We start from the raw sequence: 15,895 nt of genomic DNA, 5'->3' as shown, positions 1-15,895 counted from the left end.
ATATAAAAGTGGACATGTCCGCATTCAAGCATTTCATTCAGGCTGAAACAGCTCGCTTTCTACAGCAGATTTACTTCACAAACAACTGACAGTCGTGACCTAAATATGATTTTCATTCACAGTAATAAATCCTAAAATTCAGCATTAGCAACTTACGCGCCATCAATCGTGAGATCATTTGAATCAGTGAGTTGTCGACTTGAGAACAGCTGCAATCTGTTCAGTACAATTTACGAATGAATCGTTCAGTGCAATGTGCGAACAGATTTATTGAAAAGAATCAGCTCGTTAAATAACGAGGAACAATGTTTATGATAAATGTAGTAAAAAGTATGTTATGCTTTGAAATGTAGTGCAGTAAAAGTTTCTCAAAATAAAATACTCAGATAGGCTTACTTCATTAGGTTACTGTCCAACACCGGTTTCGAGCGAGTTGCTGTGTGGTTGCTAGTGTTCTGGGTGGATTTCCAGAGGTGTTAGCTAGCTGGCAGTGTATTGAGGGATTTTGAATAGGTTGTTGTCTGGTTGCTAGGGCACTGCTAGGCAGTTGGTTGCATGATCTGGGGGATTTTTTAATGTTAGGTTGCAAGGATGCTCTGGGTGATTGCTCACATCAATTTGTATCTCTTAAAAAAGGAATATAATAATAATAAACACGAGTGTTGTGTATGTTTCAGGGAGTAAAGTGTTGCTTCAGGTGATCAGGTTGTGTGATTGCTGTTGTAGGCTAACAATCTTTAACACAGCTTCCTGTAATGGGAAACCTGCACATGTGAAAGCAGATGGACAGGGATATTCCAAGATGGACTTGGATTTTTAAATAGACAGGGAACAAAGGCTGAATCAATCAGTGCATTTCACAAATACCATCAAAAGAAAATAGATAAATTGCACTTGTGTGGAAAGGATATTAGTCAGTCCTTTTCATTAGTTACAAAAAGGCTAATTACAGCTCATTCAAATTTTTTTTTATCTTAGATGCAGAGCCAAATACTGGTTATTTTGAGCCACTTCATTGCTATGCACAAGTATATTTTGTTCATGGAGTCTAACAGTAGATTCATTTCTCTTTTGAGCTCATGTGAAGTAGAACCATTGTCATTTCATTAGCGAAACAACCTTTTCTATGGTGCATTTATGTGATTGCATGTTATTGTTTTTTAATCTATTATTTGCCATGCTTTCTGGGAAAACGAACAAATAATTATAAAATTATACATTAATGAACATCTATTTGTACATGGTACATAGGCCTTTGATTATAGAGAAAGGATTCCTTTTGAGATTATGTCTGCCAAAGGCTGCATCAAAATTCATTCACTAGTAATTGTCGGGCACGTTCTTGTTTACTTTGTAAGTGATTTGTCTAAATTGCACTGCATCAAATAAAGATTAGGGCCCAGTTCCAAAGTAACTATTTCCATCTGAAAGCCTTTCAAACCCATTTAAACATAATTAAACGTGTGTACTCTTGAGTAGCACAAGTGCATTCACTGTTGTATAACAAGCAGTGATTGTTAAATCGCAGTGGTATTGTGTCTGACACACTCTGCACAAATATGAAAACTCAGAGTAGACTTTTGTGATGTGAGGTATATTTTTTTTCCAATTTAGAAAAGTATTTATGTGTTACTTTTTATTATTCCACTACTGACAGACTGAAGCTGCTGTTTCGTGCTGTTCTTGACATTTCCTGCCATTTTGGTCCATGCAGTTCGGCCAGCTTTCCTGTGGGCTTGAAATCAACTTTTAATGTAAAAAAAAATAATAATTATATATATATATATATATATATATATATATATGGGTCCTGCCTTATATTTACAGAATAAGTTCAACCATCTACAGAAATTCCATAGATCACCTCCTTGTATTGAAAATTTGATGGGCACCATATGTCATGTCAAGCTGAATCTGGTGTAAAAAAAAAAAAAAGTCTCCCAGGACTGATACACTTTTTATTACGACCCCATACAATCACAAGTAAAAACATAATGTTATTTAATCTTTGTCAAAAATCTGGAATATTCCAAATAGAGTATTGTGTCATTGACAACACAATATGAAACATGAGCATTTCAGTCTGTGGGGCATTGCATCAGTTGGTGATGCAATGTTATTAACAAAACAGACCAGCTCATTGCAGAACAAGTCACTTAAATTTATTTTGCTTCCTCTAGTAGTTTATATCACAAGAGTGACTTCAAGGCATGAAGCATTTCGCTCTGCTTGACTTCTATACATATATGTTGTTACTGTAAGTACACTAGCACACAACTGAGTAATATTATCCTGCAGTGAGGATTTAGAAAGGATTCAACACCACATTACGGAAGAGGGTTCACACAGTCAGTGGGCAGGATAAAGGCCTTGGAGAATCGAGGAGACACGTCTGATTGCTCAAAGTTAAACCCAGGAGAATCAAACCTGACAAGCTGTCTCCATGCTGGCAGAGGTTTCTTGAAATCCCGAAGACATTTCCTGAGCAGTTCTTGATATGACGTTATTTCTAGCAATACAAATATTAGGCCCAGGCTAACAATACATTGTTTTGTTACAGAAATTTGTACACAGAAATGATGATGTTTCCCCTCAATTTAGGACATCTTCCTTAAACTGAAATGTAGAGCTATATTTACAAAAATTATTATTTTCTAAATATGCTCAGTTACTGCAAAACTGCACAACAAACCTTTAAACTAATAATTCATGCAAAAATTGGCTAAAAATTTACTCAGGCCATCCAAGATGTAGCTAAGTTTGTTTCTCCATCAGAACAGATTTGGAGAAATTTAGCATTACATCACTTACTCACAAATGGATCCTTTGCAGTAAATGGGTGCCATCAGAATGTGAGACCAAACAGCTGATAAAAACATCACAAGTAATGTACATGACTCCAGTCCATCAATTAATGTTTTAAGAAGTGAAAGAGCTGCATGTTTGTAAGAAAAAAAATCCACCAGGATGTTTTAACTTCAAACACTGCTTCCGGCTAAAATAGTCCTTTTATCCATACAGTAATATTGCTTTCTCCAGTGAAAAAGTAATCTTGTCTGAATCAAGAGGGAAATACGCACATCAAGCACGGTTTACAAGCTAAAACCATTCTAAACATACAGCGGGTAAAATAAGCACTGAACACATGTAAAATATACATGTTGTAGCCATTTAAGAAAGGGTATTTTTATTTTATATTATTTATGTTTAAATATTATTTGTTTGTGTTTGTTTAGTTCAATTTGTTAATTAATTAAGAAAATTGTAAACGTCATAAGGGCGTGGTAAATTGGACGGCAGTACGCTGGAAGAAAGGAAATGGGTCAGACATCATTTTTTGACCACCTCATAAGTTTTTGTTTGTAGAATTCCTTTTTTTGAAATGAGTTTCGTTTGGTATAATTTGTATCTTAATTTTAATGTATTTTGTTGGTCAATTATTTACCTAAATAAGAGGAATGAATAAACGTTTCGTGGAATGAAGTGCGTTCAAGACAAAGCCCGCTACCATGCAAAACAAAGGCCAAAACAATACATACATACACACACACAGTAGTAATGCTAAATGTAGTGTATAATATGAAATGTGCATGTTCTGTTACAAATATTTGCAACAAATGCACACAGTCAGCATCAATGCCCCCTGTTTTGTGCAATGGATTGAGATCTGTGTGTGTGTGTGCCAAAAATGTTTGCAACTTCTGTTTCATCACAAATTTAATTAACTGATGTTGTTACATTTTAAATGATTTAAAAGGCATCATTAAATTTTTTGAGATAAATTGTACTTTTCTTTTTCCATCAGGGTGTGGCCAAAGGTTTCATTGATGCTTTATCATCGTTGCAAGTTTTCAGATGCTGGCCAGTCACTTCTTCCAAGGCACCAAACACTGCCATGTGACCAGACCGCTCCACTGCAACTACACAATGTGGGTGTACTTTCAACACTAAGACTTAAGGTAATATGTGTAAATATTTAGAGTTTTTCTAAAATTAAAATGTGCTTTATTGTTCTCAGTGGCATCTACGCTAATATTAGACTGTCTCATTCTTATTCCGAGGTCACCGTAGCCACCAGATCCAGTCTGTATCCAGATCAGATGGTGGATCAGCACCTAGAGATGACCTCTACAGCCCTGAATGTCAGAGGAGCCAATGAAAACTATGAGCCCCAGACACAGATCCCCAGTGAAGACCTCATCCCCTAGACAGCCATCGGAACAAGACCACAGGAACCAGACCAGTCCTCTGCACAATCTGACTTTGCTGCAGCCTGCAATTAAACTGCTGGGTTCGTCTGGCCAGAGGAGAACGATGGTTTTGGTTCCTTCGACACACGATTTTTCTGTTTAATACTGTAAAGCTGCTTTGACACAATCTGTAGTGTAAAAAGCGCTATATAAATACAATGACTTCAGTTTACTTGACTCAGTTCAGTTGAACTGTAACACCTGATTCATTTCGCTACAAATATACCCCAGCGACTTAAGACTGGTTTTGTGGTCCAGGGTCACATATATGGTACATAATGTTCAATACTTTATTAACGTAAAAATACTATTTGAATTTGAAAAGAAACAAACTACTCTACACCTTAAATGGCCTGAGAGTGACTAAATTTTCAGAACATTTCCATTTTTGCAAAAACTATTCCTTTTAAATAGAAGATGAAAAGTTTAAGTTTCTCCAACATGGGTGTCAGAACTTAATTGAATTTATTTAATACACGAGTTTCACAATTTGAGTTGAATTACTGAAATAAATGAACTTTTCCACGACATTCTAATTTATTGAGATGCACATGTACTTATGTAATCTGTTTAAGAGTACACTATATTATTCTGTACATAATGATCTTCAGCATCTCCAAAACATAACAGCCTGTGGCCTTCTTCAGATTACAAAGCACATGGTGGACCAATATATGGACAGGTCCAATTAAAAATGACATTACCACATCGTTTCAATAGGGCTTGTTATATCATATCATCCGCCCACTGACAGGAATGGCACATATGCATATATTTTGGATGAGCTGTTGTGTTTCTCTGGAGTTTAAAGTCTAAGTCTGGCAGAGGTGTGTAAATTGAAGTCTTTTTCTTCCAGCTTGTGCAAGTGGTTGAGATCAGAACGCACATTTGTATACATGGACTAAAATAATCTTTTCACACGCTTAAATGTTTTTCTCCACACACATCTCTACGAGTAGAAACTTATGAAATTTTAGAACACTGACCCTCAGACTATGACACAAATATGCCAGGTCTCCATACATTTTGTCGTAACTTCATTATTTCTTTTCTGTGTGATGCTGTGGTTACATGGTGAATCATTTCCTTTCATAAGAGCAAGTCTCTGCTGACAATGCAATTACTTGGTTTGTTCACACCACTGTTTTTCTATAAACTATGATAAAATAAAACTAATAAAGGCTGAGGACTATCACTGTTCATCTTATCACTCTTTTTAGCCTCACATATTTGGCTTACATAATTATTTTAAATTGATTTATGCTTCACGCTTCCTGACTGCACTTTACTTAAAGGGGTCATATGATGCTGCTAAAAAGAACATTTCTCTTTGGATTTGAGACTTGAGTCTTTGCAACTTTACATATCTTCTTTATGCACCAAGAGCTTGTAACACTCCAAAGAGAAAGGAAAAAATGAAATTGCATCATATGACCCCTTTAATAACCTTATACGTCAAAGAAGAATTACTCACAATGCCTTCCATATGTGATGTTTGCTTGCACAAGAGGCTTGACATTTCAAAATTATCCTACTCTTTAAGTTATCCACACAAACTATTGTACATTTGAGAGTTGAGTAGGATAGTAATGGATTGTGAATAAATTGATATACACTGTTGAAGAAACTGAAGTTAGAATATTGAAAGTACAATACTTAACAACATATACAACATGCATATCGACCTGAATTATTATTTTGGTTAAACTTAAACATAACAGGAAGGTTAAAAGGGAGCAAAACGAATATTTGTTCATACCGTTATTTCAAAAGTTGAATATCAATGAACAGCTTTTTATCTCTTTTAATTGTCTGAAAATCATGGAAGATAGTTCTTTGCAAAAACTTTTTTTTTTTTTTCATTTTTGAAAGACACTGGTAGTCCACACATGGATGACAAGAAACAGGATTACACACATATTACAAAATGGCATAAGCGCAAAAATTGGGACACACAGATTTAAGTTCTTGATTCAGTTTCATTTTGATGTCAATTCAGTGCATGCCAATTTGTTATAAGTAAAAAAAATTAGGATCCCTCTCAACTAAGGGAACCCTGTCAGATGGTCCATTATAATATTAAAGGTTAAAGTAAATAACTATTTGTCCAAAACTACTAAATTAACCTGCTATTTATTTTTAGATATAACAGTTAATACTTAAACTGTGTAAACATTTAAATTGTATAAGTCAGTTTTTGTATCAACTTTTTAATGAATTGTATAATTATGTTTCAATTATTTGTTAAAATATAAACATTTAATAAGTGGCTTTCATAAAAAAGATTGTTTTCATGACATTTATTTAAACAAACATTACACATAACATCACTGACAACGGGTTAAGTGAAGAAATAACAAATATGTAATATATTGCATATATTCAGCAACCATTCTTTCTCTCTCTCTCTAGTTGACTAAAGAGCTATGGACACTGAATGACGTTCCTGCGTTAAATGCACTGATCTATGATAGTAGGTAAATGCAACCTTACATGACATACTGTTTAGCTAGCTGTTTTATTGACGTATTTCCGCGGCTTAAACACAGACTGAGCGATTACACAAAACATGATACATTTAAAATTTGAACTGTTCTTAATTGGCATACGTTCTGATATTCATTCATGTTCATTTCGTGTATATCTAGTAGGCTAGTAGAGAGGGAGAGAAGATGAGCGTGCACTCTGTGCTACTGCTTCAACTGGAAGTCACACCACATTAAAGTGCGCCAAAACGACGTTTGTGGTTTAATTTTCGGAATAAAATAGACAGAACTTGAGAGCTGAGACCTTGTTTCACATCAAAAGTAACAAATGACAAAGCCTATGGCGATTATTGGATGGCAGGTGTGCTGCAAATGTTTAGTAGCTAATGTTTTGTTTGCGCATCAACAGAAAACAGCAAGACTGAAAGATCGATCACATTTAATCAAAATGAAGATTACAATTCAGAAATTTGAGTCTACATAGGGCTACATTTTGTTGCTATTTTAAAAATTCCAAAAAACAAGTTTATACCAATAATTTGTGTTGAAAATAAAGAAACAAAGTCATGTACTTTACCGTGCTTAATGCTGCGTTTTTTGTAAATAAAAAGCCTGACAATGTCACTGCTTAATACCTATAAGTATTGTGATTTCTGTTTTACTTTGGCAATCTCTCTGTCTCCTACTCGTAAATATGATCTATCCGACATGACTTGAACGCACCATTAGTCCATTCTCATCTCTTCACGCCAACAACTGATTGGTCTGTTGCTAGTGAACCTGAAATCAATGCAGCTATGGAGTTTCCGGTCTCAATCTGCCATGATGTCATGTCGGTGAAGTGGAAACTCATTCAACTCATTCAAGAACTAAAACAACACTGTCAGATTGTATATGCATTTGAAATAAATTTTATTAAATTATTATAATTTTTTCCCCTCAGGAATGGAATACTATAATAAGGACGATGGAAACCTCAGTAAATTTATTATTATTATTATTTTTTTTCCCCTCAGGAATGGAATACTATAAAAAGGACGATGGAAACCCATCCCCCCCCATGCTTTTGACTAAAATCTTGATGACATGATGGTTCTAAGCAAATGAAACCAGTTTTCAAAAACAAATAGTTGGCATTGCAATTGAAAGTTAAAAAAAAACTCCAGCATTCATATTGTCCAGCTGGCAGTTTATGAACTGCATGAATCAACAAGAAATTTTATCCATCAGCATTTCCATTGCTGTAAACTGTTTTTTTGTTATAGTGATGAGTGACGATATCTTGACATGAACATATCAATCTGTCTGCCCATTACATTGTGTAAAAAAAAAATGTGTCACAGCTTGAACAGGAAGTGTCCGTTGTAGAGGTGCTGTTGCCACCCAAAGCAGTGTGCGCTGCAGGTGATGAACTGTCATTTTTACTATTTAACAAATTCCCTGTGTGCTATTACACCCAATTTAGCTGACTATCACCGCGCCATTATCTACAGAGTTTCCTCGTCATCCTCCAGGCCGCTGCTGGACCTCGTGGGCAGGGACTCCTTTAGCAGGATGTCATCGACCTGCTTTGCACTGTCCTCTGGCTCCTCGGGTATGGATGGTGGCAAGCTGTCAGCGTCCGAATTGAGCACATAGCCTGGCAGTGTGGCATGGGCACTGATGGTTGGCCCCCCACTGCTGCGGTAGACTCGGCTGGAGAAGAGCGTGGTGGAGCGGGTGCCCGGGCCACCGGTAGCCAGCTGGGACTGACTGCTGGTGCTGTTGTTAAGGCCTGTCAACACAGAGCCGTAGCGGTAGCTCCCACACACCACCGGGCCCTTCCAATCAAATGCTAGGTTCCACCGTGTCCATGTTTTCTTGATCTCAGTCTGGACCTGTGGATCAGAGTTAGATGCTAAAGAACACTGGATATTGAAATGCACAGTAACGTTTTTTTATACAATCTCTAAGGCAGATTTCAATACACTGTCACTTATATAACAATAACCTAAAAAACAATAACAACAGGTACCATAATACAATGTTTTGTTTTGTAAAACAATGTACTGTAGCTATTGAATGTAATTTGAACCAAAGCACTGAAAAATTATCTACAGTTTAGCCCACACCAATTGCTGTTTTGCTTACTGCATTGAAAGTATTGGGAAATGAATCTTAGTGATTGTAAAATTCTCCCAAATTCCAATTCAATTCCTGGATTTCAGTTAAATTTGTATTGAGGGAGGCAACACGATGCAGAATTAAAATTCAAACGTATTTAAGGAAGAAGATTTAAAATTAACTGAAAATTCATGCAACAAATTTTATTTAGCTAGAAAAGTAAACTTTACATTTTGACTGGTTTGTACGTTTTGAAAAAAGTTTTAAAAGACCTTCAAAAGTAACAGATTTATTTATTTGTTTGTTTGTTTAATATATTTACTGTTTAGTTCATATATTATCTTTAATATTAAATAAATTTATTTTTGTGGACCAGGGTGAAATAGTCTTCATTTCCCAGAATGCATTACCTGTGAATTTCTTTAAATTACTATTCAGTAAATTCTTCTTCCTCAATTCAACTCAATTCAAATTCACACTCATGGCATTCAACAACTAGACCGAACAAAACAGATTAAAGAACTACAGTCTACCCCGACATCTGGGATGAGGAACACTTAAAGGGGTCATATGATGCGATTTCAAGTTTTCCTTTCTCTTTGGAGTGTTTCAAGCTCTTGGTGCATAAAGAAGATCTGTAAAGTTGCAAAGACTAAAGTCTCAAATCCAAAGAGATATTCTTTATAAAAGTTAAGAGTCAGCCACACCTACCTAAAATGGCTCGTTCTAACACACCCCCACATATCTACCTCACTATGTGGAAATATTAGCATAATGCCGCCCAAATGTGCACGCAAAGAAAGAAGGCGTGGTTTCAGGAACAGCAGTAGTGTTGATGCAGCCATGTCAGTGAGATGCTGTGTGTTTCAGTGCGAAAGCAAAAGCACTTTATTTGGCCTTCCGGAAGTAGATGCAATTAGGAATCATTGGTTAAGATTTATTTACAACAGAACAGCACAACCCAGATGTTCGAATTTGTGCAACGCATTTTATGGACGACAGTTTTTTTTAACTTGGAAGAGTACAAGGCTGGCTGTGCACAAAGGCTATTTCTTAAAAAAAAAAAAGGGTCAATCCCGATTTTGCTATGACAATCTGGCGCTTCTGAATCAGCGACTGTACGTATGTTTTGTTACTAGTTTAAGTATTTGCTATTGACTGTTCAAATGCGGAGTTTTGCGCATCGTGTGTGTGTGTGTGTGTGTGTGTGTGTGAGGGGAACAGGGTCACATCACAGGAGCGTGAACTGCCTGTCAGAAATCATAGCATGTCAGCTGTCTTAACCGCGGCTTGTGTACTGCATCATCACTGTGTCTGTCATGAGACTCTGTTCCCCTTTCGGGCTCTGTCTTTACATTTATTTTGAAAGATGAAGCTGGCGATTATGGTAAGGGGCGTTACATTTCTGACGAGTGCTTGCGGTGTTCGGCCAGTCACAATGCACTGGGTCAGCTGGCCAATCAGAGCGGACTGCGCTTGTCAAAGGAGGGGGCTTTGTAGAAAACGAAGCGTTTGAGAGAGGCGGGGCATAGAGGACCTACAATAATGTACAGTATTTGAAAAATAATGTGTTTTTTGAACATTAAAGCATGTCAACATATTCTGTTACACCAAATACACAAAATAATGATCTTTAAAATAGCATCATATGACCCCTTTAAAACTTCACAGCTTGTGGTGTGATTGGTCTTGATTTAAAACTAACATATGTTGTAAAGCACTTTTACAATATGTTTAAATTAATAATATTATTACATCTACACAACATTCAATGTGATTTAATGGGTGGTGGGATCTCTATTAACACCACCAGTTTCTAGCATCTGCTTGGCTGAAGCAATGGCAGCCGCTGTGTGCCAAAACGCCCACCACACACTGGCTACTGGTGGAGTGGAGACCAAGTGATGTAGCCAATCAGTTTAAATAAGCATGAGTAGGAGGCTATGATGGATGGAGACCAAAGAGTAAATTTGGCCAGTATGCCAGGGTTGTACTCCTACACTTTTTTTGAGAACCCCCCTTGGACCGCTATTGACCTCAGAGAGTCAGGACCAGTTTAACATCTCATCGGAAAGACTGAGTCGGCCGCTGGGTGAGCACTCCCTGCTGGCCTCACTAACACCCAACAGAAACATAGCTTTCTCAAGGAGGCCTCCCATCCACATACTAACCAAACACAACCCTGCTTCGCTTCAGTTTTTAGTGTGCAGACACCCCCGGAACGTGGGCAACAGCAGTACCTGCCTTGCCAAAACACATGAAACCCACTGCAGCTGTGTCCCAATTAAGAGGCTACATCCAAATTCAAATGCAGCCTCGAAATGCATCTTTAATTTCCCTGGATAAGAAATGGATCCTTCACAGCCCAGACTATCCCAAGGCATGATGAGATGAGAAAAAAATGCCAGGTTACAATTTTAAATGTTTTGTTACAAAAAAAACTTTAAAACCATTTAAATGTTGACTTGAATCTTACTAAGGTTTGATTTTATAGACAGTTTATCATTTTTATTATGTACATAAATGTACCATACAGTGAACAGATTTTGTTTTCAGACAGTATACCTTACATAACTTTAAAAAAAAAAACCTAAAGAACCTTTTTCCACTTTAAAGAACCTTTTGTGCAATGGAAAGGTTCTATGAATGAATGAATGAATGAATGAGACATTTATATAGCACTTTATTGTGTATTGCTGTACACCCAAAGCGCTTTACAATCATATGGGGGGATCTCTCCTCAACCACCACCAGTGTGCAGCATCCACCTGGATGACACGACGGCAGCCACAGTACAACGGCGCCAGTGCACTCACCACACACCAGCTACAGGTGGAGAGGAGAGAGAGATAGAGCCAATTCAGTGGATGGGGATTATTATTAGGAGGCCATGATTGACAAGGGCCAGTGGAGGGAATTTGGCCAGGACACCGGGGTTACACCCCTACTCTTTACGAGAAGTGCCATGGGATTTTTTTTAATGAACACAGAGAGTCAGGACCTCGGTTTAACGTCTCATCCGAAGGACGGTGCTTGTTGACAGTATAGTGGCCCCGTCATTATACTGGGACATTAGGACCCACACAGACCACAGGGTGAGCATCCCCTGCTGGCCTCACTAACACCTCTTCCAGCAGCAACCTAGTTCCCTATCGAAAGGTAACTCCTGTTGCATCGTCATTGACGACTGCTTGGGGTAAACTCCTGTTTACTCTGTTACTGAAGCCTGATTTGTTGATGTTTGTGTAGTTGCACATACCAAAGTACTCGAGCTCGCCAGTAGGGGTGGAACCGACTGCTATATAAGTTGACCAGGAGCGCCATTTCATCAGAATCTTCTCCTTCCGCGACGAGACCATCTCTTCGCTGACTCTGCGACGAAGCCGAAGCAAGAAGCCGAAGCAAGAAGCTTAGCCTGCTCTCCCGCCGTCGAACCAAGCCACTGCAGTGGAAGGAGTTCCCCTGCGGCCATCCGATGTTGGAAAAGAGCAAATTTTCTGAGCAAATCTCTCAAGCGCGTTGTTTGAAATGACGCTTCGCGAGTGTAGCTTGTGCAAGGATCCACTGCACGAAACTGACGGTCACGACGAGTGTGTCGCCTGTCTGGGGGTCGCCCACGCAGAGGCTGCACTCACCGAGGCTTTATGTTCTCACTGCGAGAACATAATCCTCGCCCGTCTTCGCTCACGGATCGCCTTCTTCCACGAAGGCAGTCCTCCCCACTCTGTTCTCCTGACTCCTTTCTCTTAGAAGAGGAAGAAGCAGTGGAACAGCGGAACCATCTTCTTGGGCTCGAGTGATGTGGCGTCGGCCCAGCGCCCGCGCGCGTTTACTCTCCCCGCAGCGCCTCATGCTGCCGGTGTGCTTTGCACGCGAAGATCAGTGTCCCTCGTCGGATTTGAGTGGCTTGGTCTTCTTCGGTGCTTCTGAGGAAGAGGTGGTTGTCGATGACTCCATGTCCTTGACAGCATCTGATGCTGACGAGTGGCCGTGTTCCGGCAAAGAGCCTGAAGCTCCCCCTCCATCTCAGTCTACACGGCCCAGCGTAGACACCGAGCTGATTCGCGTTCTCACATGCGCTGTGGAGGAACTTGGCCTTGAGTGGTCTGCCCCAGAAGAGCCCGCCCCCGGCCTCCTCGACGAATGGTTCCTGAAGGGATAACGTCATCCTTCCTCCCGTCAGTGTCCAGCTCCCTTCATGCCTGCGGTGCACAACGAGCTCACCAAAACATGGCGGGCTCCGTATTCTGCGCGTGTTAACCCCTCGACTGCTGCAGCTCTCACCACAGTTGACGGCGCTGAGGACAAGGGGTATTGCAAGCTCCCCCCTCTGGAAGAGGCAGTGGCTGCTCACCTTCTTCCACCGTCGAGCCGCGGGCTTAAAGCTGCAGTGCATCCTTCAAAGCCCTGCAGGATGACGTCAGCCCTAGCTAACAGGGCTTATGCAGCGGCTGGCCAGGCTGGTTCAGCCCTGCATACGATATCTGTGCTACAGATGTTTCAGGCCAAACTTCTCCGGGACATGGACGAGTCTGGCCGGAATCCTGGCGCCTTCATGGAGCTGCATACGGCGACAGATCTGGCCCTGCGCGCTACCAAGGCGATGACGCAGGCAGTGGGCAAGGCCATGGCCAGCCTGGTGGTGCTGGAGCGCCACCTCTGGCTAAACTTAACGGACATCAGGGACGCTGAAAAGATGGCCTTCCTCGATTCCCCATTTCCCCCAAGGGACTTTTCGGCCCTGCCATGGACGGCTTCACTGAGCACTTTACTGAGGCTCAAAAGACGTCGCAAGCGCTGCGTCATTTTCTGCGTAAGCGCTCCAGCACAGCGACTGTTCCAAGCCGCCTCAAGCCAGCGTCCACACAGCAGCCTGCAAAGACGGCACAGCCTCAGCTCTCTCACAAGCCAGAGCTTGACATCCAGCAGCACCCCCGGACGGCAAGGAGGTATCCCTTCCTGAAGCGGAAAGGTCCCTGCCCTCGTGTAGTGCTGGACCCTGAGCCTAAGAAATCGTCCTGATCTGCGTGCAGAGAGGAAGAGGAGAGGGCAAGTTCTCGCAAATGCCGGAACCCCCTTGAAGAAGGCTCGCGATCATTCCCCACCCCTTTGAGCATCTCTGAGCGGTGGAGGTTTTTTAGCGCGGCACCTCCTGCCAGTTCAGCGTGTGCCACGAAACACTACCGCTGTGATAGCGGACCCAAATACCTTAAAGAACAAATTTCCTCTTCCTACATTCACACGTCAGTTCTCCACCTTCGGGCGGCGAGCCGTCATCAATAAAAATAGAGCCTCTGGCCGCTCGGCTGATGGCTTGAAAAGCCATTCCCAGCGTGTCAGATTGGGTTCTGAAAACTATACAACGAGGCTACTCGCTTCAGTTCGCTCGCAGGCCACCTGTGTTCAGAGGTGTTGTGCAGACTTCTGTGCAGGACAATGAATCTAATGTTCTTCGAGCCGACGTGCAAACACTGCTTGCAAAGGGTGCAGTGGAAATGGTCCCCTTAGCGAACAGCGAGTCAGGCTTCTACAGCCGATACTTCCTCGAACCGATTCTTGATCTCAGACATCTGAATCGGGCCCTCATGTGACGGCCGTTCAGAATGTTGGCTTTGAAGCAGATGCTCGCGCAAATTCACCCCGAGGAATGGTTTCTGTCTGTGGATCTGAAAGACGCTTACTTTCACATCCAAATAGCGCCCCGTCACAGACCGTTCTTGAGATTCGCCTTTGAGGGAGTGGCCTATCAGTATACGGTTCTACCGTTTGGTCTGTCCCTGGCCCCCAGCACTTTTACGAAGTGCGTAGACGCAGCTCTTTCCCCTCTAAGACAGATGGGAATCCGCATATTGAACTACCTCAACGACTGGCTAGTACTAGCCGACTCAGAACGGCAGCTCATCGCTCACAGGTCGTTGTTGCTCAACCACCTAGAGTGTCTTGGGCTGAAAATCAACCCATCCAAGAATTTTCTGATTCCCAGACAGCAAGTGTCCTTTCTGGGATCAGTCATTGACTCTGTAAAGATGAGAGCTTGGATTACGCCGGAACGCTTCCTGACTATCCAGCGAGCGGCGGCATCTTTCAGGTTGGGGACTGCACGTCCCCTGAGGGCATTTCAGAGGATGCTCGGCCTCATGGTGGCTGCCTCCTCGGTTATTCCCCTGGGCCTGCTTCACATGCGTCCCCTTCAACTCTGGCTAAAAGCCCGCGTTCCGTCTCACGCCTGGTGCCTGGGCCGCTTTTATGTCAAGGTAACCCATCGCTGCATCAAAGCTTTGGCTCCTTGGATAAATTCTCGCCTGTCAGTCAGGCGTGCAGTTGGGAACAACCTCCAGAAGGAAGGTGGTCATGACGTATGCCTCCGGCTCAGGCTGGGGCGCTCTGTACGAGGGCAACCCGGCGTATGTCTCCTGGTCGACCCACGAGCGATGCCTACATATCAACTGCCTCGAAATGATGGCGGTCTGTCTAGCCCTGAAAACCTTCCTGCCTGCCTTAAGCCTGTGTTATACTTTCCGCGTAAGCTAGTCCACTAGGGTCAGTAGGCTACAAAAGCACCAACTGCGCATGCGCAGGTTGTGTGAATAAGCCTGTTGCTACTCGAAGCTGTACAATCCGTCGATAAAACAATATAAAGACAGCCAGATGTGCAATAACTGTGGGCAATTGTTTGTTCACATGTTTATTTACTGTTCAAGCCGATCTACTGCGCATATATGGAACACGTCCATGGAGCGGACCATCAGCATATGCTTTCGGTAGTATAGATACAAGTAGTCCGCGTCCGCGCTGTCCGTGTACGCTTCCGGATTGCTCATGTGGAAAGTATAACACAGGCTTTAAAGGGGCACCACATCCTGGTCCGTCCTCAGGTCACATCCCCTTCACAGGATGACTCGACGTCTCCTGCTTTGGGCACAGAGAGAACTCCTCTGAACTTTAATGGACAGCCTAAAAAATATTACTTACTTGTATGCTTGTAAGAGCCAAATGTGTACGTGCAGTTTTGAATGTCAAATGGAAAGGTGTAGATGTCTAGGTTGCAGGAGCTGA

At 41.4% G+C, this 15,895-nt stretch overlaps 1 protein-coding gene across 1 annotated transcript in view; it reads right to left on the bottom strand.

The window, feature by feature from the left end:
- Positions 1 to 7,801: 7,801 nt before the first annotated feature.
- pth2ra (parathyroid hormone 2 receptor a) overlaps positions 7,802 to 15,895 on the bottom strand; it is an 88,816-nt gene continuing 80,722 nt past the window's right edge. The window contains exon 13 of the mRNA XM_016545342.1: positions 7,802 to 8,613. Coding sequence (XP_016400828.1) covers positions 8,224 to 8,613 — 390 coding nt within the window. The 3' untranslated portion in view covers positions 7,802 to 8,223. The remainder of the gene's footprint in view (positions 8,614 to 15,895) is intronic.

This window comes from Sinocyclocheilus rhinocerous, unplaced genomic scaffold, assembly GCF_001515625.1.
Source record: "Sinocyclocheilus rhinocerous isolate Xijiao unplaced genomic scaffold, SAMN03320098_v1.1 scaffold1842, whole genome shotgun sequence".
Lineage (NCBI taxonomy): Eukaryota > Metazoa > Chordata > Actinopteri > Cypriniformes > Cyprinidae > Sinocyclocheilus > Sinocyclocheilus rhinocerous.
This window is presented reverse-complemented; position numbering and strand designations above follow the sequence as displayed.